At 40.4% G+C, this 21,280-nt stretch overlaps 1 protein-coding gene across 2 annotated transcripts; it reads left to right on the plus strand.

Moving 5' to 3' along the window:
* Positions 1–1,374: 1,374 nt before the first annotated feature.
* Positions 1,375–21,190, plus strand: STAMBPL1 (STAM binding protein like 1). 2 transcript variants are annotated; one of them, XM_042863191.1, is made up of 11 exons: positions 1,375–1,470; positions 10,499–10,695; positions 11,559–11,776; positions 13,184–13,259; positions 14,661–14,756; positions 15,583–15,937; positions 16,574–16,698; positions 16,778–16,915; positions 17,579–17,691; positions 18,858–18,957; positions 20,868–21,190. In XM_042863191.1, the coding sequence occupies exons 2-11, from the start codon at positions 10,612–10,614 to the stop codon at positions 20,922–20,924; spliced, it is 1,362 nt and encodes a 453-aa protein (XP_042719125.1). In that variant the 5' UTR covers positions 1,375–1,470; positions 10,499–10,611; the 3' UTR covers positions 20,925–21,190. The 2 variants fall into 2 exon arrangements, with proteins under 2 accessions (XP_042719125.1, XP_042719126.1); XM_042863192.1 differs by lacking the exon at positions 1,375–1,470 and having other exon boundaries at positions 10,483–10,695.
* Positions 21,191–21,280: the final 90 nt, after the last annotated feature.

Genomic DNA, 21,280 nt, shown 5'->3' on the forward strand with positions numbered 1-21,280 from the left:
ACATATATACTCTGCAAGAGGTCACAGGGAAGCATTTGCGTAATGAGTAAAACACTGTTCAGAAAAGAAAGCAACTAGTTTAACACCATCTCCAACCCAAGATTTACTATGGGTTGCCAAAATCACTTACAGAAGACAAAAACCCTTCCAAACAATTAGATAGGCTTGACACTTGATGGTAATGATTCTCACAAACAATAATTATCTTCATGTTAGAATCCACCAGGAACACAATCCTGTAATGGCTTGTGTCAGCACAAAAAAAAAAAGCATTAATCTTTTACATGTTCTGTCAATAGACTGTTAGCTACACAGACTACATCCCTGCACTGCTACAAGTCCTTGCTCCTCCGGACCCACTCCATCAGCTTCTCATCCTTCTTCTGCTGGAGGCCCCAGGCCTGTACACAGAATTCCAGATGGGACCTCAGATGGGCAGAATAGAAGGGGACAACCCCTTCCCTCTCCCAGCTGCCACCCCTCTGTTGATGCAGCCCAGGATACAGTTGGCCTATGGGCTGCAAGCCCACATTGCTGGCTCACGTCCAGCTTTTCATCCACCGGGACTCCAAGTCCTCATCCACAGGGCTGCTCTCAAGAAGCTCTTCTCCCAGTCTGAATGTCTGGGATTGCCCTGATTACAGTATCTTATGCTTGGCCTTGTTGAACCTTGTTAGGCTCCCACGCGCTCATTCTTCAAGCCTGTTCAGGTCCTTCTAGATTGTTAACGTGGTTCTAACTTCAGCTCTGCAGCCTTGAAGACCTTCCAGCAACAAGTGTATCCCAGCAAATGCCACATGTAGAGCATAGATGGGCAGGCAGGACAGCAAGGGACACCTGCACTGCATCTGTATCTGCCCAGCCCTTGTTCCACTCTGTGGGGAGAGAGGCTCTCCTGTCCAGCAATAATCCACCTTCTCGAGTGCAAGCCATGCGCTGAGCACTGCGTCGTCACTGAAACCTCTATTTATCCAGACTCTTCCCTCAGACGGTTAGCAACCGCTGTTGCTCCTTACCTAAAGGAGGTTTAGATTCCGCCCGAATGAACCGCGTGCGCCCACTGCTATATTCGGGCACATGAGGAGGTACTGAAGCGGTGCCTGCCCTGCCCTACGGAGCTTGGAAGGGATGCGGCTCCAGGCGCCCGGCGTGGGGCAGCAGCTCGCTACCGTGCTGTAACGGCCGCCACGGGCGCACGGCGGCGCCCCGGCCGCTGGGCATGCAGGCAGCGGCCCTGCCGCGCTGCCCGGCGCCGCGCAGGCTCCTCCCTTCGCCCCGCACCGCGCCGTGACCCGGGCCGGCTGCGGCAGCGCGGGGGGCTGCGCTGCGCTCCTCTCCGCGGCGCCGGCGGAGTGCGGGAGAGGCCCAGGCCGCCTCCGCTGCTTGGCGTCTTCGCTTTGTCTCTCGCCGGGGTCGGCCACGCGCGTGCGAGACTCGGCAGCCGCTGACGGAGAGCGGCCCGGCTCGGCGGTAAGCAGCCGCCACCTCCCCCGGCCTCCCTCCCTGCCTCCCTCCCGCTGCTTTCCGTCGGTGCTCGCTAAGGGGAAAGAGATCGCTCCACGCCGCGCCGCGCCACGCCGTGCCTTCCCGGGTGCGCGGTCCCATCAGCCCGGCCGCCTCCCTTCCCCTGCCCTGCCCTGCCCTGCCCTGCCCTGCCCGCTCTCAGGTGCCGGCAGCCCGCGGGCCACAACGGCTCCGGGCCACCCCGCCGAGGCGGGCGGAGCCGCGCTCACTGACAGCCTGCCGGGGCCGCCGCATGTGCCCGCAAGGAGCCGTCAGCGCCTGGCCCGGCTGCGGAGGAAAGCACTGCCTATGCCTGCACTCCATTTGTAAATCGTTCCCGTCCCCAGTTGCGTACCTATGAAATATTGTCATCGGATCAAAAAGTGAAAGAATGTAAAAAGGAAGAAGTGTTGTTACTTGTGCACCTGTAACTCTCACTTCATTTTGTACCTACATCGTGGTGATCTCTGTAGGACCTCAGCTATCTATCCGATGTGTACCGAGCAATGTAACTTAATGGCTCTGTTACATGGATGCACCTTCCCATTTCAGAAGGGTGACAGACAGTTCCTTTGAGGGAAGTCCTTTTATTTTGGATTTTTTTTTTTATTTTTTATTTTTAATGTGTGCAGTAGTGAATGTACATCCAAGAAGCCATGGGCAGAAGCGGCACACTGTCTGTCTTCACACGAGCAGGTTTTTCCTTGAGTAGGCTGAAGTGATTGACTGCACAAAGCTGGAGCTTGCGTACGTTTGATGAACTGCCTTAGAGCAGCAGGTCCTAGAAAGTTGTATACAGACCCACAACCTCATGAAGTACTCCTAGAAGAAGGTGGATGTTGCTGAGGCAATGTATTTTTTGTCTCATATATTGCATTTCTACGTGCTCAGTATACTAACAACTAAACCAAATGCCACTATTAGCAAATCCAGAGTTTCTTAGATCATGGAGAACTACAGGAAACATTGTTCCCAAATGCAATACAATACTGTAGGCACAAATCGCATGCTTGTTTTTTCATTAGTACTCTAGAGCCTGTAAGTGCAAGGAATTTTACTGTATGGTTTTAGGTTTGAAAATAAGATTCAGTGGCTTGATCAATGAGAATACCACAAAGGTGTTTCTTGTGGTTCTATGTGTCTGAATAGATTCATGGTGAGGCCTTGAAGTATTTCCTGGAAGTTGATCACCGTGCCGAGGGAAAGTACACTTTGAGGTGAGGGATGTCATGAAATCCTCAGCAGCTCAGGGAGTGGCAAGTGTGAAGACACTGAAGGAAATGCAGTATAAAAATTAATGGTTCATCTGTGTTTGTCCAACCTGTATGCATAGGGTGTTTTCTTTTTCCTGGTCTTATCTGACTCCTGATATTTTATTTCTGTATCAAAAGTTGCGTTTCCAATTTGTGTTCTGAAAAGCAGGTTGCTACCTTGTAATGGAAGTCTTTGTCTATATCATTTCAATAAATACATAACATTTGGATTGCCATGCCAAAAAACAAACTTTCAGGGCGACGTTTCAACTAGAAGTGTCTGTGCATGGGAGCAAGTGGTCTTGCCAGTTTGGTGCAGATCCTGACCAGTCCACATATGGCTTTGTACTGTTCCTGCATGGATATCCCTCGTATATAAAAAAAAAAAATCAGCATTTGAGATCTTACATGGGTGATGACACCCAGTGATGCCATGAGTCAGGCACTCCCTCAGGCACATCCTTGGCCTATCACTTCCTACTGGCAGCTCCAGATGGCTCACAGTTCAGCATTCAATGTGCTGAACTGAGCTTGGGAGGCAGTGGACTCTGTAATCATTGGAAAAAGTACCTGCCTCTTTCAGCATCTCCAGGTCACTGTCAGAAGGCCTCCAGAGATCTCCTGCTTTTTCCATTGACTAAGAGTAAAGCCTGGATAGGGGGTGTTAATATAATCAGATTCATCCTGAAAGGGCAAGTAATTAATTGGAAAATTGTTTTGGCCCAGAGATGGTCTCTGCATAGCTTCCCTGGGTGAGCTGCACAGCACTGCGCTCGGCTTTCAGACTGTGGGTAATCCAGCTGGTTTAAGGGCAGCTGCTGAGTTACACTCAGTGCTGCAATGAAGTGTGTGCCTATTGTTGTCAGTCTTATAAACATAGAAACAAGAAATTAGGCATTGTAATTATTCTTTTTTTAACAAGAAGAAAAAAATAGACTGTAAAGGCAAACACCTTTTTTTTTTCTTTTTTTTTTTCTTTTTTCCTTTTTTTCCATCTACTCATAGCACAAGAGATTCTACAGCTAGATTAGAGAAGGAGGTCAAAGACTTCATTATGAAATCAACTTACAGTATTATCTTAATATGTTTCTGCAGCATGGTGCTTATGCCTGATTAACTGGTGATTATTTGACTAGTTGACCACACTCCATCCCGTAGGTAATGGCACTATCAGTTTTTTACCTGCATTTTGCTCACTTAACCATTAGGGTGCAGAATCCACTGAACTAATGCCCCAAATTGTTTTTTTTATATTATTATTATTTTTATTTTTCTAGACTTGAGGCCACAAGACAGGCATGACTCTATACAGATAACTTAATAAGCTCCAAGTGGACTGTAAATTTGTGCCAGAAATGTCTGATAAACTTAATTCTCCTTTTTCTCATCACGTGCATTATGAGCTGTAATGAATAAGACAGTATGAATTTGTCATCCAATAGAAACCAAAATGGATTGTTGCACGTGGATATTCACCCCATTAAAAGGTGTCCTTATTAGTGGTTACAGAATTTGGAATTGTTATAAAATTAAGTAGCAGTTATTGTCAGAAGAACCATTATCTTTCATGGGAAGGAGAGCTCTTGCTCCTTCTTGGGGCATTGTCTTTGAGACAAGCAGGGCTGCAGGCAGGAAAGCTGCAATTCCTTAGAATTTGGAAGTAATCCTACTCTCTTTGTTTCATGGGAATCTCTGATATGTCACAGACCTCTGTGCTGATTTTAGCCTTTGTTTCCCTTGGCAACACAGCTTCTTGTCTTCATAGTGGATGACATGTACTGCAGGTATCTTTTCTCAGTATTTCAGCTGAGTCATCAAAGAATAAATTTCTTTCATTTATTCCTTCTACTGGCTTACTATGCCCTAGTACAGTCGTTTTGGTGGGGGACTGTTGTGGATTTCCTAGATGAAGGATGGGGCATTGTTCCTTCATGCCTTGTCTAAATTAACCTTGTAATAGGTCATAGGAGAGACGCTGTCCTGTGCTGCAGGCAGCCTGAGGGTGTTACAGATTCAAGGCATTCTGGTGATACTTTGTTACGTCAAAAATGGGTTGGGGTTACCGGAAAGAGGGAGGGATTAAGTTTGTTTCAATACAAGAAGCCATCAGAGAAAATAACCCCGGGGGCTCACTGGTCTTCAGTTCACAGGTCCAGGATTTCCAGACTGTTTTTCAGGACGTTGTTTTACAAGTGGCCCATATCATTGCAGGTAGAGCACATTAATGAAACTGGTAGCAAGCCATCACTGGCAGCTCAAATGCATGGTTGTTGTTTTGTTTTGTTTTTCTTTGTAGTAACATAGGCACTACAGATCTTGACTTCAGAAGCCTACTTAAAAATGAAGGTCAGAGTCCTTTGTGCTCTGAAGAAATGTCTGTAGGTTCTACATTCATGTTCTCTGTAGTGGTGATGTTTGTCCTGAGGGCAATTAATTCTGCTTCTTAGTCAACATACCCTTACCCTAAATTTTAAACATACGTCAGCACATGGTCCCATCTAGTTCCAAGCCTCTAGCAGTTAACCTCCATGGGCTGCATCAGCATTCTGCATGCCATATGTTAGAGAGGAACTGAAATAGAATCATCCTAAATTAAGATTGTGCCAAACTGGAAGAGGATTGAGTGGTGGAATACACTGTCAGTTTTGAGTTATTGCTCAGGATGGCAGTGAGGTTTTATTCTGTGAGCTGTGGAAAGGGAGCTGATGAGATGCATTTTATTTCCTGTGGGTAAAGATGAGAGACTTTGCTCATGGATATGTATCGAATGGTTTTATTCCGTACCACGGACATAAAACATGAATGAATAAAAGATTATTGCTGTGTTAAATTATGAACATTTACTGAGACAGCCTTTTACAGAGCCCAGTTTGGTAGCTCCTACTATGAAGAGCAATTCTTCATTGAGCAAGCTGGGGCTGTCAGCAAGCAGTTCCTTGCACTTCTCTTCATTGAAAGGCCCTTCTGTTGTTTTGTGATAGCTGCTTTTTTTTTCTCTGCACCAGAGAATGATCTTGCTGTGACATTCAGTGCTTTGTGTTTTTTTTTTTCCAGAAGAGACTACTTACTCTCCCAGCTGAATCACTTGCTGTGATAGGGAATTGCTGTTTCAGAAAACATGCTGACAGATGAACACGCTGTTTCTTTTTGGAGAGAATCAACAGAAGGCCTTTAGCTGTTTAGGCTGTTTTTAGCATATTTTGTTTCAAAACCAAGCATGTGTGTAAATGATTACATGCCGTACCAATATGCTTGGTGTTTCAAACAGAGCTGGAATGAGTTAGATGCCTGTGTTTCTAATCATTTTTTTCACCAAATTCAGATGAACATCAACTTCAAAATGCAGAAGTACAAATATTTACACCATGGGTGACCTGTTGGCATGAAACTGTCCTTTGCCTTCATCTAGCAATGACTGGATGATGTTCTCTATTTCAAGTCTGCTGAGATGTTCCATCATGGGGAATTAAAAGGGTTTTTTTGCACTTGCTTATTTGACTATTTTAGTGAGAAGTGACCTTCTTGTGGTTTGAGACATCTTTATTCCAGAGTTCTATAATCACACTTCATAGAGTAGTAAAACAGAGCTTTACAGAGTTTTAACTTCCTATTGCAGTATTAAAGTAAGCTTTTTTGTAATCACAGTATGAATATAGAGCATTACTTTCAAGAGTATTTTGTAGAAAGGTGGAATCATGCCACTTTTTAGCTCTTTTATTAGCAGATATCTCCACACCTTGATTGCAATGAACTGAAGCAAATGATTTTAATGTGCTTTACATTCTACCAAAGTATCTAACAAAGGGTGAATATTTCTAAAATAATCTACTGTTAAAAACATGCAAAGAGTAAATGATTGCTGATGCCCCAGGCTCTTGTAAGTTTTAGCAGAAGTTTAGCTTGCACATTAAAAAGTGCTCTGTAAAATTTTACTGGTGATCTCTGTAATGAAGCTTTATTTATTGACAAATGCTGCTGGTGGTAGGGAAGTCAGTGTAATGCAACATCTCTTGAAATGTAAAAAGCATGTTACAGGGAGGCAAAGTGGAAACTAGTGATTAAGCTAGTCATGTATTAAAGTTCAGCTGTTCATTATTTATAGATCTAAAAGGTCATTCAACATCTAAAAATCTCATTTGATGACAAGGAAGACAAGCAACCTCAAGCTGACAGTAACCAGTGGCAATTCCATCCTCATGCTTCTGCAGCCTGCAGGTGTCAGTGACAGTGTCTCTCTGAGCTCCTCTCTGCACCCTGAGGCCCAGCACTGTGTGACTGCATGTTCCTCAGCAGAGCTTGCAGCCAGTAGCATGGCCGGCCATGTTGGCATGCTATGGCCTCACATGGTTGGGTTGCACGACCCGTTGGTGTTCCAGAGCCTGCCCTAGGCCTGGGCCTAGGTGGTGTGAGCTCCTTTTGCCCAGACCAAGCAGGCTGTGCACAGCCATTGCAGACACAAAACATGTGATTTCATTAGTTCAGTACTTCACCAGGGCTGATTAGCCTTGCCGTGCAGCCAAGCGTACCACCTGCCGCTATCACAGGCCACGATTCTGCAGCTTGCCATCTTAGCTGGGCTCAGGCAAAGGGACTTGCTCTTTTGTGCTCACACTATTGCTAGAAACAAGCCTGTGCAGTATCCTGTGAGAGTGCTACCACCTCTATCTCATTAGCCCTCTTGATACATGTTGATATACTTCGTGTAGCTTAATGTTTGAGTATGCTCTAAGTTGAAGTTGTTCTCTGCTTTTCATTTGCCTTCCACTTGATTCTGTGCTTGCTTGCCTGAACTGAAAGGATTATTTTTAATAACATTTAAAACACACTTTTTTGGTTTGTTTGTTTTTGTTTTTGTTTTGTTTTTGTTTTGTTTTTGTTTTTGTACAGATATTTCTTCTTAATCAGACATTACCAAAGTCCATCTAAATTAGTTGGAGTGCCTGAAACTGTACAGAAGAAAAATGCATGTTCACTCTTAGACTTTAGAGCACTTTACACTGTAATAGATGACAGCAGCTCCAAGCTGCTGTTGGCATTTATCTTCCATGCTTAGGGCTGGAATGTGGTTCCTTGCATTTGCATAACTATTTTGTGTTTCTGAATGTAAAATTCATTTCAGTTACTTGCATTTCTCTTTGCTCTTGCGGAGTAAAACATGAGATTGTTTCCACAAGACAAGGAGCCATTGATCAGAGCTCCTGAACTAAGTTCGACAAGTCCGTTTCCTCTTCCATCCGTTGTGATCCCCCTGCTCCCCCGTACTCAGTGGCCTGGCTGTGCTCAGTGCCTCACTCTCTGCACAGCTGCTGCATCCTTTCCGAGCACTGGCACAATTTGAGGAAGTGGGAGTTGCTTCTTCTCTTTAAAATACCCAGTGTTGTACGTGGGTTTTTGCTCTTCATAATATTGCTTCTTTTGGTTAAAAATGACTCAAATAATTTCTTCTTTTAGCCCTGGTATTCTTAGAGGCATCCAAGGGGTTCCATGATGCTCCCTTGCTAGTTCACAAGATTTTGGCTGAGAGATACCACAAGCTTCTTTAGCAAAGACTTTTTTGGTAATGGTGGAGGAAAAACAAATAGAAAAAAAAAAAAAAAAGAAGAAGTAAAAAAAAGAAAGGTCACTTGTGTGTTTCTCAATTGCTGCCCTAAGATTTTCCTGTTTGCTGACTAGTAAGGGCCCAGGTGGTCCAGGATTAAAAGTCTTCAAGTGTGGTATCAGTTGGAAGAAGTGTATAATCCATATCCAATCTTGTGCCCATTTCCATGCTAGATTTTGGAGAAGGCCCATGAGGGAGACGGTGCTTGAGAAGCAGTTTTGCCATTAAAGCACAGCCCCAAATGCCAGAGTTTAAGGAACATCTGAGCAATACTCTCATCTCAAACACAGGGTTTGCATTTTGGGTGGTCCTGTGTAGAGCAGGGAATTGGACTTGATGATCTTTGTGGGATTGCCAACATGGAATATTCTATGACTCTATGATTCTGTGACTAAAATGCATGCTTTTTAGGTCTGAGGCTTTTTTTTTAATTAGTGTTCCAAAGCCAGACAGAGCGTATGAATGCAGAGCCTCTTACTGAAAACGTAACGTGCTGAGCATCAGAACTGCAAGGAAAGAAGACTGATGTAAACTCTGCACTATCCAGGCTTGTAGTCCTCCCCTTTCATAGCCTACTAGGGCTGCCATGATCCAGCTAAGTTCAGGTGGAACTAGGTATAGGTAACCATAAGCTTAGCCTTGGCTAAAGGAAAACTATTTCATTACTGTGGTCCCATGAGGCCTTTCTGCAGCCTGTGAATAGGCAATGAATAGGGTTCTCCTGCCAAGATTATCATTTGTACCAGAGCTCCATTTGTATAAAATTAAATCATTTAGAGAACTTTTTCCATCAGTGCTACCACCACAGCTAATATTGATGTATTGGGTGTAAAAGCAAAGCTTCATTGTTGTGTGTGTGTTTTTTTTTTTTAACTTCCATTAGCGTGTCACAAATTGTGCAAGGGTTTTGTATACCTGAAGTTGAAAAAGCTGGTCTTTAAATTAAATGCACAGATCTGTGACATGCCAGATGACAAGAACAAAATTCTTGAAAATGGAAAACATGGGAGTAAAGTCAAGCAAGAATAAGTTACTTGAGATTAGGAGATGATATGTAAAAACAGGGTAAGGCTCATTCACTAAGCATGCAAATAAGGGATTTTGCAGTTAAGCAGGATGATTCCAATTATTTTTAAAGAAAGCACATTGCTTACATGAATTTAATGTCTCCTATACCATTTCATTATAACATTGACAACTAATGGTTAAAACTGAAGGCTGACCTAACAGGCGGTGGTGGTTCCTGTAAAAATGAAGACGACCCAAATTCAGAAATCAATGCTTCAGCAGCAGGTAAAAACATGATAGGATTTTTATCTTCCAACCCAGAGCCCTTCGGCTTCTAGAGAGAGAAATGCTGAGAAAAGATCTTTGCTGAACCCACCCATGCTTTTACAAAACATAAAGCAATTATGTATTGCAATATATGAAGCATCTTTGACGTTCAGAATCAAGCCTGTTTGGTTTGAGAGCACAGAAGTGAAAGGCCACATTAGCTGCTTCACATTTATATTTCCAGTATAATTTAGATAATTAATTTTCTTCTTTTTTTATGACCACAGCATGTCTAAATATTTGTCTTTACTTGTTCAGAACTGCTCAGGGAGTAATTACCATCAGTCAACTTGTCATATTTCATTGTAATTCAAGTGGAGTTGAAGTGAACAAATTGTGCAGTTGGAGCACGTGGTACTTTATGTTGCTGATACGAGTTTGTATGCTGTCTTATTTTTAATTATAGACGTAGCAGGGAAATTCATACTGGTTTAAAATATGCTAGTCATGAACATATGCACAAGGAAACATTCTGTGCTTAGTCTTTGAACTATTAAGGCTTAATGCTTAGAAGTTGGTTTATTTTCTCGGGCCTTTTTTTTTTTTTTTTTTTTTAAATCCAAGTTGCTGTAAAGATTGTAAAAATAATTTACTACGCTACGTGAGTCCACTTCGATAACGTTAGAACGAGTCAGCTAGTTCACAAATGTTCTGTACATTCCTACTTCTAATTCGACATAGCTGAATTCTAGATTGCTCATAAGCATGGAAGCTTTTGAAACTGAAGTAATGAGCAGATACAGGCATACAAACTGATATGATGTTTGAATGTATTTCTAATCTGAATGACTTATCCTGTTTCATCCAGCACCTGACCACGATCAGTGTATCTCTATTAAAGTTTCCCCGGGCTCTGAGACAGCTGGCTGCAAATACGGAGCGCTGGATTAATACTTGAGGCAGCCTATCCTTCACAGCCAGATGGAGGCTTTGGAGCAAAAGAGCAACCTCCTTGGTTTGCAAACAGAGGGCAACATGGAACAACCATTCAGTATTAGTTCCTTGGTATGTATTACAAAGTGATGCTTTAATGGCTTAGCACCTCTTCAAGTAAAAGGTTTCAGAGCAGTTCAGCAGCACTGATGTCAGCTGAAAGGGCATTTTCTTGAGTTCTGCCAGCTCCTCACCTCTTCTTATAGTTTTGCTGGATTTGTGCTTCCATATGTATGGTCTTTAGGATTTTTGTTTGTTTCAGTGGTCACAGTTGAAGTGAACATTTTAAATAGAAAAGATAAATCCTTTCAGCAACATAAGAGGAAACAGCTTGCAGTAGCCACATTATTTAACCACTTAGCAAGAAAGTAATTACTACAATAAGAAGCTCTGTTTCTTCTCTAGCAGAGTCAGTTCTAGATCCTTAGACTTAAACTGCTTCATCTGAAGCAGTAAAATGAACTGTTGACTGCTCAGGGAAATATACTGTTCTTTGTTAGCTGTACAAATTAGCTGTACCCAGCAGTCATGCACAATACATCAGAGAACTGTATAACAGTGATTTGCACCTTCAGACCTTCCACTAGATTACTTCAATAACCCAAGGCAGAACCCTTCTTTAATTTCATTTTTGAAGATTTCTGAAGAAGACACGTTTTGTGTCGCCTTTGATCATTTCTGCTGGGGTTTCCTTATTTTTTTTTTTTTCCATAACTTCCTTTCTGAGATTATCTTATAGCTTGAAAAATAAGGGAGAGGGAAAGGATACTTTCCTATTTGTAATGCAATTGAGAAACATTAGAATGCTTTAAAGTTACTAGCAATGTAGAAACTGATACCTATTTTGAAGATTTCCTCTGAGTTTCTTGAATAAGATCATTTACTGAAAGTGAAATACAATATCTTGTTCTCCTCACTACACTGTTCTTTTTCAGAAAAAGCTCGTAGCTATTCCTGACCACACGGACATCTCTGTGACCCCAGAAGAGAGAGTGCGTGCCCTAAGCAAACTTGGCAGCAATATTGCAATCAATGAGGACATCACTCCACGTCGTTACTTCAGATCTGGAGTAGAAATGGAGCGAATGGCATCAATTTATATGGAGGAAGGAAATCTGGAGAACGCTTTTGTTTTTTATAACAAGTTCATAACGTAAGAAACAGTTTATAGTAATTGTAGCTACTATTCTAAGTTACAGCACTACAGCTGTAGTTGTAAGCGGAGGGAAATAAACATTTGCAATGAAAATGGAGCACCCTTTTAGCTTAGGAGAAAAAATGCTCACTGTTTTCTTGCAAAATAGCTACCTTCTTTTGAGATCTTCAATCTAATTCCAGTCTTTATTGTAATTTCTTCTCTACTACTAGTGGAGTAGCCTTACCTGCCTCCTGACTGCCAGGGTGAATTAATGTAATGTACAGAGGCTGAAGTTTGCAGTACCAGGCTATACCATGAGCACTGTTCCACACAGGTTGTTGTGTATGGATCAGGATGTTGGTAAAATACAGCGTAAGCCTTAACAATCAGTGTTTGCATAAGATTTCTGAGACTAATCATTAAGCCCTGTGAGCCTCAGCAGATTTTAAAGGTGATAACATGACACAATATTTAAAAGAAAAAAAAACAACATGAAGAAACAGCTTTTTGCCCCAGAAGGATTAAGCATCATTGCTTCTTAAAGCAGTAAATGCAAAATCCACAATGTTTGTTCATTGTATGATTATTTTCCCCATTTAAAAAAAAAATCTGAACAGCTTTCATTACAAATCTTGAAATAATCGACTGAAAACTCTCTCAGTGGCAGATTTAAACTTTTAAGTAGCTCCCTTTGCTGTAGGAGCGATTGATTTATTTTGCTGCTTCTAAAGTATGCGTATTAAAAAAAAAAAAAATCCTCTTAGATTTTTTTCAGAAGAAACCTTCTTTTCTACCTTTATTTTCCCAATATTCTGAAACCTAAACCAAATCTTTCTTCCTCAATTATGTTAAATGCATGCATCTGTCTCAAAAGAAGGTCTGGAGGTGAACATAGCATAAATTGCTGGAAAAATGATAGCAGCTGTGAATTCCAAACTTTTCTGCAGCCAAGTGTTGCAGTAATTTAGATGTCTGGATGAGTTAATAATGTTGCATTTAGCTGTACAATTTAGTCTGGTAGAAATAGCTGGTTTAATGACAGTGTCTTATTGAAGATTCCTCATTTCAGCTGAGGCGACAGATCAAGATGGCAAAAGTAAGATTTAGTAACAGTGTCTGGTGTGGAGGGTATTTGCAGGTGCTGAGTGCTAGTTAATCCTTTTCTGACCCAACCCACTGCTAATGAGAAACAAAATATATTCAGATGTAGAAAATAACTTCCTGTCATTACCCCATGTGTCCAGCCCATACAAGAGTTTAAGCAATAGTTTAAATAAATGAATGGTGTAGAAGTCTGCTCCAAATCATCTGAAATTCGATGTTTAACAGTTACAACAAGTGAAACTGATTTTTCTGCCAAAGAAAAGCTAACAGAGCTATTCCTCTGGCTATCAAGGCAAATACGCATGCTTAATTTTCTAGCTTGTTTGTGGAGAAGCTGCCCAGTCACCGAGACTATCACCAATGTGCAGTACCAGAAAAACAAGTTATTATTAAGGTAGGGTTATGGCTTCCTGAACTTTGAGACACGTTTTCCCCATTTCTGTTCTTTCCTATCATTCTTTTTTTCCCAGTGCATACATAGCCCAAGGCAGCCAACAGAGCTTGAAGTTCTGATAACTTTCTCTACCAGACATTTGTGTTTTATTTTAGTTTAACCACTTCGTCATTGCTGTGCATTCCAAAAGGTGAATAAGATCAATCTCTGAACAAGTCTGTAGATTGTTGAAACCCAGGTACATCTATTTCAGAAAGTTTACATGATAAAAACACACTGACCTAACTGCATAAAGTTTCATTCTGATCTTAACTATATGTATGGCTACTGATCCAAATTTCACTGGAAACAGAAAGAGAAATGTGTGGCCTTACTGGTGTCTGCACATTATTTACTTACCAGCTTAAGAATCAAAGTGAATTTTTGCATAATTTATTACCAAATATGTATTGTTAAGTTTCTATCAAGTTTTTTTCTTCCAACATGGTTCATATTACTTTTCTAAAAGACAATTTTCAAATATAGCCTTATAAAGAACTTAAAACATCTGGAATTACTCACTGAGGATAGTTAGAATAACAATAAATGTATTTTCTGCTTTATCCCACAGTATTTGCATGGCTTTCTCTACCATTAAAGCTACATAATGTCGTATTTAAGGCTAAAAACACTTCATGCCAAATGTTGATTGTTACCCACAACCCAGGATAACATCCAAGCTGAGAAAAGGAAAAGGACTCTAATGTTTGCTCCCTTCTATTGCACGTGGTTGCTTCCCCTCCCTTGCTTACAGCCTCTAACTTATTCTGTAGTGGCCTCTGTATCAGCTATAAACATTAACAGTGCTGGTTTTGTTTAAGTTAAGAATCTGCCAGAGCTGTCACAGAACCCACAGGTGCAACTGTAGCCTTTCTTTTTTCCACCTAGAAGCGGGCATATTACGCTTTATTTCTGTCCAGGGAGCTCCAGAGTAAAATGTGTTGATCCTGCACAAAACACTAAAAGTTGGCCCTGGCTTTATTTATAAAATATGTTTTCTTAAAAAAAAAAAAAAAAAAGACCTTAGTCATTCACACACCTGTTAAACAGAAGTAACAGACTGCTGGAAAAACAATCTTCTCATTAGATAACAAGTAGTTTTATAACAGCTTTACTTACGTAAATTAATATAGTTTATCAATGTGCCATGTAACCGATGTACTACGAAAGCATAATAAGCTGATCATTCTCTGTATAATTCCTCCTTGCTTTCCTGGGAAAAGAGCAGTATCTTTTAATTATTATTATTATTATTATTTTTTTTTTTTTTTTTGAAATCTGTATTACAGATGAGTTTGGTTTTCAGGTGATCCTTTTATAAAGTGAAAAGTTAACTTACCTATCTTTCTACCCCACCCAAAGAAACTGAAGGAGGTTGCATTTCCACGGACAGATGAACTGAAGAGAGATCTTTTAAAAAAATATAGCTTAGAATATCAAGAATACATGCAAAACAAAGTAAGTTTTATGTGGCTGTAAAATCACTGCTGTAAGAATATTTTTTGCATCTATACTTCATATAAGTTAAAGCAATAAAATAACCATTCTGCACAAACCTAGTTACTATTTAGAGTGGCTTAGAATCTGATCAGTTGGTCATTTGAAAGTAAGAGCGAGCTTGGAAATAAACATGCTATGATAGCTGCATAATAGTTGAAGAAGATCAGAACAGTTCTTTGGTATGCTCAGGTTCAGTTTTACAGGGAGGATATTGTTCAGACACTTGCATGAGTCTATAGAAAATGCATGTTGGCTCTGAAACCGGAGGGGTGGCAGAGATGGCACCTAGCATTCCTGGGGCTGGGGTGGGCACATACACAGCATTGGGGTTAAGCCCCTCTCAGCAATTCAGAGAAAATTAAGGAAAGAAATAAACAGGAGAAAGTCAACCAACCTTTACAAACATCTCTTGAGTTGAAAATTGTAAGGATTTATATCTTATCTCTTTACCACCACTGTGCTAAAAACTACTACTTTTTTTACTAACTTTAGTGGCTAAACAAGGAAAGTGATCTCACTGCATAAGTAAAGCATAAACCATCACAGGTATGCAGGCTGGAAGGTTCGTGTTAGGACTTCCTTGCTTACAGTATTTCATTCTGTATTGTACTACTCTGGGGGATAGGCTTGTGTTCGGTACTTTAGCTAACAGCTTCCAGAAGGCTTTTTAAGAAGAGACTTTTAATATAATATACTTTTAATATTCTTTAATACAATCAGATTGCTGCTTTCCCCTCCTTTCTATAACTTTAGTGACTATGTGACTATTTTGCATATATTTCAGAACAAGTGTAAAACTGAATCTCTGAAGAAACTAGAGCAGCAGAAGCTGATAGAGGCAGAGAAGAAACGAATTGCACATATGAGGCAGCAGCAGCTTGAATCAGAACAGTTTCAGTTCTTTGAGGATCAGCTTAAGAAGCAAGAACTGGCTCGAGATCAGAAGATTAAAGAGAGCATGGTTATGTCTGAGCAGATAGATGGAAGTATGCTATCCTGTATTTCTGTACCTGAGAACAGTTACTCATCTACCACACTGCAAGAGAAAAAAGAGAAGAGTGATATATGTGTCTCTACTGGAGATTTACCTTCAGTAAACCAGGCCCTAAAGCCAGCAGCTGCTTTAAGTGCTGTTCAGAGTAAGTGCATATGTTCTGTACCCCTTATCTGCTTCTTTACTGCTTAGAGCAAAACATGTATTGCACGTGCTTGTGACAGTTGGACTTAGAGGTCTTTTCCAAACTAATAATTCTATGGTTTGCACACTTTGAGAGCATCTGTAGTGGAATAAGCATGAATAGGTAAATGTACATGCAACAGTTCTACAGTTTCCTCATTTTAAGAGAGACGTTGTAAAGTTCTACAGTTTCCATCTGAGCACCAGTAGATGCATCTGGAGATGGAGCCTCAGTGTTCCCATAGCATAAAGTCTGCCTGAATCTTGAGAACAGAAGCAGAACCTGCAGAGGCTTCAAAGTTTTTTGAGAAGCCCTGGCCTGAGAAACTAGATCAACTCCCTGTCACCACAAGAGGCAGGCGACAGCATATCTTATGAGTTGGTGACCTCAATTCAGCATGATGTGCTTGCAGCGTAGGCGTAATCTCATTTCAGATATCTGTGATGTGATGAGTTTAATTTCTTAATCTTTAATAATTTCCTCTGTATATACAATATATACGCAATATATGTATATTGCTTTATAATAAGGAATGTCACTGCGTAGGCTACATATACATTTTTATCTCTTTCTTTCTCTCTCTTATTTGTTTGCTAGCTCAACTGGCTGAAGCACTCAGAGGTGTAATTTTACCCAGGGATCTCTGTCACAAATTTCTGCTGCTAGCAGAGGCGAATACATTAAGAGGAATAGAGACATGTGGAATTCTCTGTGGAAAACTGGTACAGTTTAACTTTCACATTTGTATGGGAAGACACTCTTCCTTTTCTCTAAGTTACCTTGTCAATGTTTGTTTTACAGACACACAACGAATTTACTATTACCCATGTAATAGTGCCAAAGCAATCTTCAGGACCAGACTACTGTGACATGGAGAATGTAGAAGAATTATTTGGTATTCAGGATCAGTTTGACCTCCTCACTTTGGGTTGGATACATGTATGTATGACAGATTCTGGCTTTCCTGTATCAGTTCTGCTGATAGAACAGATATTATGTTTAACCAACCCTGGAAATGACAAGCCAAAGAAATAACTGGCAAAATTCAAATGAATTTCTTTGCTTAATTCTAATCATAATGATATAAATAAACATTGATATTCTACCCAGGTAACGAATATCTCTTGATTAATGAAGTTGAGGCACATTGTTTACACTATAAGGCCTGCTTTTGCCAGTGCAACTTTTGTTTCATTTTGGGGACCTTTAATTACTTAACGCCATCTATTTTCCACTGTATTAAAAATCCATTAAAAAAAATCTGAGGGTATTGCACTGATTGAATTCATTATTAATTATTTGAATTTCATTCTAGAGATTTTTGAGCAGTAAAGTAATTTCCCTTTTATCTTGTACTTCTTCATTCCACTTCTTTTCCCCCATAATTGAAAAACGGTTTGTGTATCTGCTTGAGATTATGTCCCATGAACTTCACACTGAGAAGCCACCCTAACAACCAAGAATTTGTGTTAATAAGAAGATGCCAACCTGGGGAAACACCAATGCTTTTACTTGTTAAAAATTATTGTTCTTTCTTGAATGCATGTTGTCCCTGGCTTTCAAGAAATATTTCACGATACTGAATTTTCCTTCTTTTTGTAGACACATCCAACACAAACTGCATTCTTATCCAGTGTTGATCTTCATACTCATTGTTCTTATCAGCTCATGTTACCAGAGGCCATTGCAATTGTTTGTTCACCAAAACATAATGAGTGAGTTCTGATTTTTCTAAGTAATATGGTGATATATTTCCCTACTCCTTATCTTAAAATGGGATCAAATGCAAACAGCACACGTCAGCTGGGATGATGGACAGGAACGAGTGTATTGTGAGTTTGTTTTCTTTAATCTATTTAGACTTGCATTCCAGTCAGTTGGTAAGTACAGTATTTTTTCTGACTTCTTTTTCCTCCTCCCTTCCCAGCTCCAGGTTTTAAATTTTGATTTATTTTTATACTCTGCTCAAACAAGTACTAATGACAGGAGCTGTTTCTGTAGACTTCATTGCCAGTGGCCTACCACAGACCTATCTTCCTTCCATCTGAAGGAGGAAATGGAAGGTTTAGACATACTTCTATAGGATAGTATGAAAGCTTCTGTTTTGGGAATAGATTGGTAAAGGTCACTCTTTGCCTAATCAGGTTCTATTTTCTTATTTCATAAAATACAAGCAGCAAGAACCTAGTAAAAATTATAACTGTAAGAAAAAATGAGAAGGTTTATAATGTTAGAGGTTGTCCAGAGACACTGTTAGAACTCTGTACTCAGAACCTGAGTGGATATGGTCCTAGACAGCCTGCTTAATGTGACTCTGCTCATACAGGGAGGTCAGACCAGGTGATCTTCAGAGGTTCCTTTCAATTTCAACAGCTCTGAGATTATTGTTTGGTTCATTTGACATTTCAGGGCCCCTTGTTTAACTCTGATATTTAGACTGTGCATTTTTTTGAGACTGTCTTTCTGGCCTTCTGCCTCCATAGATAACTTCTATGAATCCCATTCTAGTTGGCCAGCTTTTTTTATGAGCCGTTCAGGTAGCAGAGCTGTAAATACAGCTGGAGTAGTAAGTGCACAAGAGCTATGCAGCAGTGTCTGCATACTTTCTCCAATCTCTGTAGTCTCATAAACTGCATAGCCTCTGCTGGTACCCTGTAACCAACTCTAACCTGTTACTCCTGTCTATAACATTAATTAATCTGGTGTCATCTTGTAGTTATTAGGTTACTACTGTTTCTTGGTGAAAATAAGTACAGTTTAATGGGAGTCCAGGGTATCAGAGGTGACTGAGAACCATCCCACTGTCCTTCTGTTGTTTGTGAATTTCTGTACTTGCATTACACAGACATTGCATAACAGTAGTTCCATGTTTGCTTTCCAGTACTGGCATCTTCAGACTGACTAATGCTGGCATGCTTGAAGTTTCTGCTTGTAAAAAGAAGGGATTTCATCCACATACAAAGGATCCCAGGTTATTTAATGTAAGTATATGATCCAACATGTTTTTGATTAGTTGAGTTCTTGTGCATAGCCCTGCAAGTAGAAATTACACCTGCTGCACTTTAGTTTCCTTTACTTTTCTCCTATCCTAATAACTCTATCACCAACGAAGGCAGACATCAGGACTTAAGTAGCCAGTAGCAGCCATGAGACTTTTGTTATGCTCTGTCATTCAAATAGCACCTAATTACAAGCAGCTACCATCAGTCACCATGTTTGTCCTACAAAGCAGCAGAACTGCTTCTGACAAATTCTTTGCAACACCACGCAAAATACTGTTAGGAATACCAATAGTCATAATGCAGAGAAAAAAAAAGTTGACTCACCTAGCAGGTGGTGAGGAGTTCTGACTGGGGGACACTCTGTCTCACAAAGTAGCTTTCATCCAGCAGATCATCTCCTTTCTGAGGCTACTCCTTCAATGAGCCCGGGGGACCCAAGGCCCACCCCTTCCAATCAAGAGGGAAGCACAGGTGAATTGCTTGCACCTGTGCTCTCTGAGTCAGCTACCTGCACCCCTTCACCACGTGCTCCATCATCACATCAGGCCGCAACATAACAGTTCCTCTACACACCACTTACTTTCAGAAATAAAAGCCACAATTTCAATAGGAGTCGGTCCTAAGCTCTCCGGTTTTTAACAAAAATAAATTAGCTCATCTCCCCCACTGTGTCATTTCAACACAGCATTCCAGCTGCTGAACCCTTCATTTTCCATTTTTTCTACATTCTCATAGGCTTTTTTAACTAACTATTGTTTCCTTTTGATGTTTTAGTAGCATAGCATGCTATGCATATGGCTCAATGGCACAGTCATTCAGAATTATCAGAATGTTACTGCTATCTGGAAAAAAAAAACAATTGTCTTTATATCTGAATAATTAAGATATTTTAAATGGGGCTCATGTCAAATACAAAATAGTTTATACCTCTGGCTCAAAATAAATAACTGAAAGACTTTAAACATTACTTCTTTGTTGTAGGACTCCCATAATATCAGTACTGCTCAAAAAGTAAGAGAGTTTGGGTTCTCTATTTTGCTTTATTCCTTTATCACTGACTCTAGGGGGATTGAGAAGGTAATCCAAGTCTGAAACAAAATCTTAAGGATTTTGTTCCAGATAAACTCTTTTCAGTGGTCCTTTATTGACCTAGTTCATGAATGAAGTTTCCAGGTACTCAAACTGATAAACATTAGACACATTGCTCCTATGTTGAACACAAAACATCCTGTCAAATACAATTCCCAAAACACATTAATCTTCCAACAAGAACAGTAAGAGCACAGCATTTTTTTCCCGGAGGAAAAATATCAGAGGTGCTAATACAGGAAGCTTCCTGAAATCTGACTGGAACAACCCTTATGTGCGTCTGTCTGATTTACAGCAAAATCTCTTCTCCACACATCCAACATATGCTCTTATTTAGTCATGGCTGTGTCTAAAGACACAGTCCTAAATGCTTCAAAAAACACACAAAAAATATATGGGCAGACACATCTGAAACTTCTGCAGGATGAGAGCAGAGTTCAAGCTTCCCTTGCCTCTGTCCTCCATGCACATGTTCTAACACAGCACACAGCTCCTTCCTCCTTTTCAGGTATCCACTGCTGGGATATGTAAAGGATCACACTGTACTATGCTCTGTGTCACAACCAAACATGAAGAAATTTCCTCTACAGAAATTTATTTCTTTTTCTATATTACAATCCTTGCTTTATACAGCAGTCTACAGCTGTGAAGACAAGGTTTGTCTGTGAACAGGTGCAGTGATAGGCAGGCTTAAGGCTGAATATATAGGCAAACTATTAGGCAGGCTCAGGAAGGAAAAGTCTGAAATATGCTATTAATTTCCTGAAAATGGTTTCTGAATAATGTACTTTCTTTCACAGCCATGCACCCATGTGGTTGGGAAGGACATAAAGATAACTGTGCTGGATCTGAGGTGATACAGATGGACAGTCGCAGTGTTGCTATAAAAGTGGCCAAAAAAGAAAAATGGCTTCCTGTTTTTCTTATGTTTTCAGAAACGACTTTTATATTTATACATTTTAGATTGAATGGTTTGGTATTTATTGCTTTTGCCTGTTTTGGAGTTACTTTGTTGCCCTGTCAAGATGGAATTCAGTGGCATTACCTGAAACTGTAGATGTATCATCTCACTAAAAACAACAATAAAATGTACTTCAAGCAACAGTAACAACATTGAAATAAATAATGCTCCTTTTGTAATTTGTTGTTGTTACCTGAGAATTACAGATATTTTTAACAGTGGTTGGCTTTTGATGACTTCCAGCTACGTAGA

This window comes from Lagopus leucura, unplaced genomic scaffold (genome assembly GCF_019238085.1).
Source record: "Lagopus leucura isolate 7727_CA_CO unplaced genomic scaffold, USGS_WTPT01 Super-Scaffold_739, whole genome shotgun sequence".
Taxonomy (NCBI): domain Eukaryota; kingdom Metazoa; phylum Chordata; class Aves; order Galliformes; family Phasianidae; genus Lagopus; species Lagopus leucura.

Coding starts and splice junctions, on each gene's coding strand:
- STAMBPL1 (XM_042863191.1), top strand. CDS start 10,612: ATGGAGGCTTTGGAGCAAAAGAGCAACCTCCTTGGTTTGCAAACAGAG. Junction 10,696..11,558: donor CATTCAGTATTAGTTCCTTG/GTATGTATTACA, acceptor GTTCTTTTTCAG/AAAAAGCTCGTAGCTATTCC. Junction 11,777..13,183: donor TTTTATAACAAGTTCATAAC/GTAAGAAACAGT, acceptor TTAATTTTCTAG/CTTGTTTGTGGAGAAGCTGC.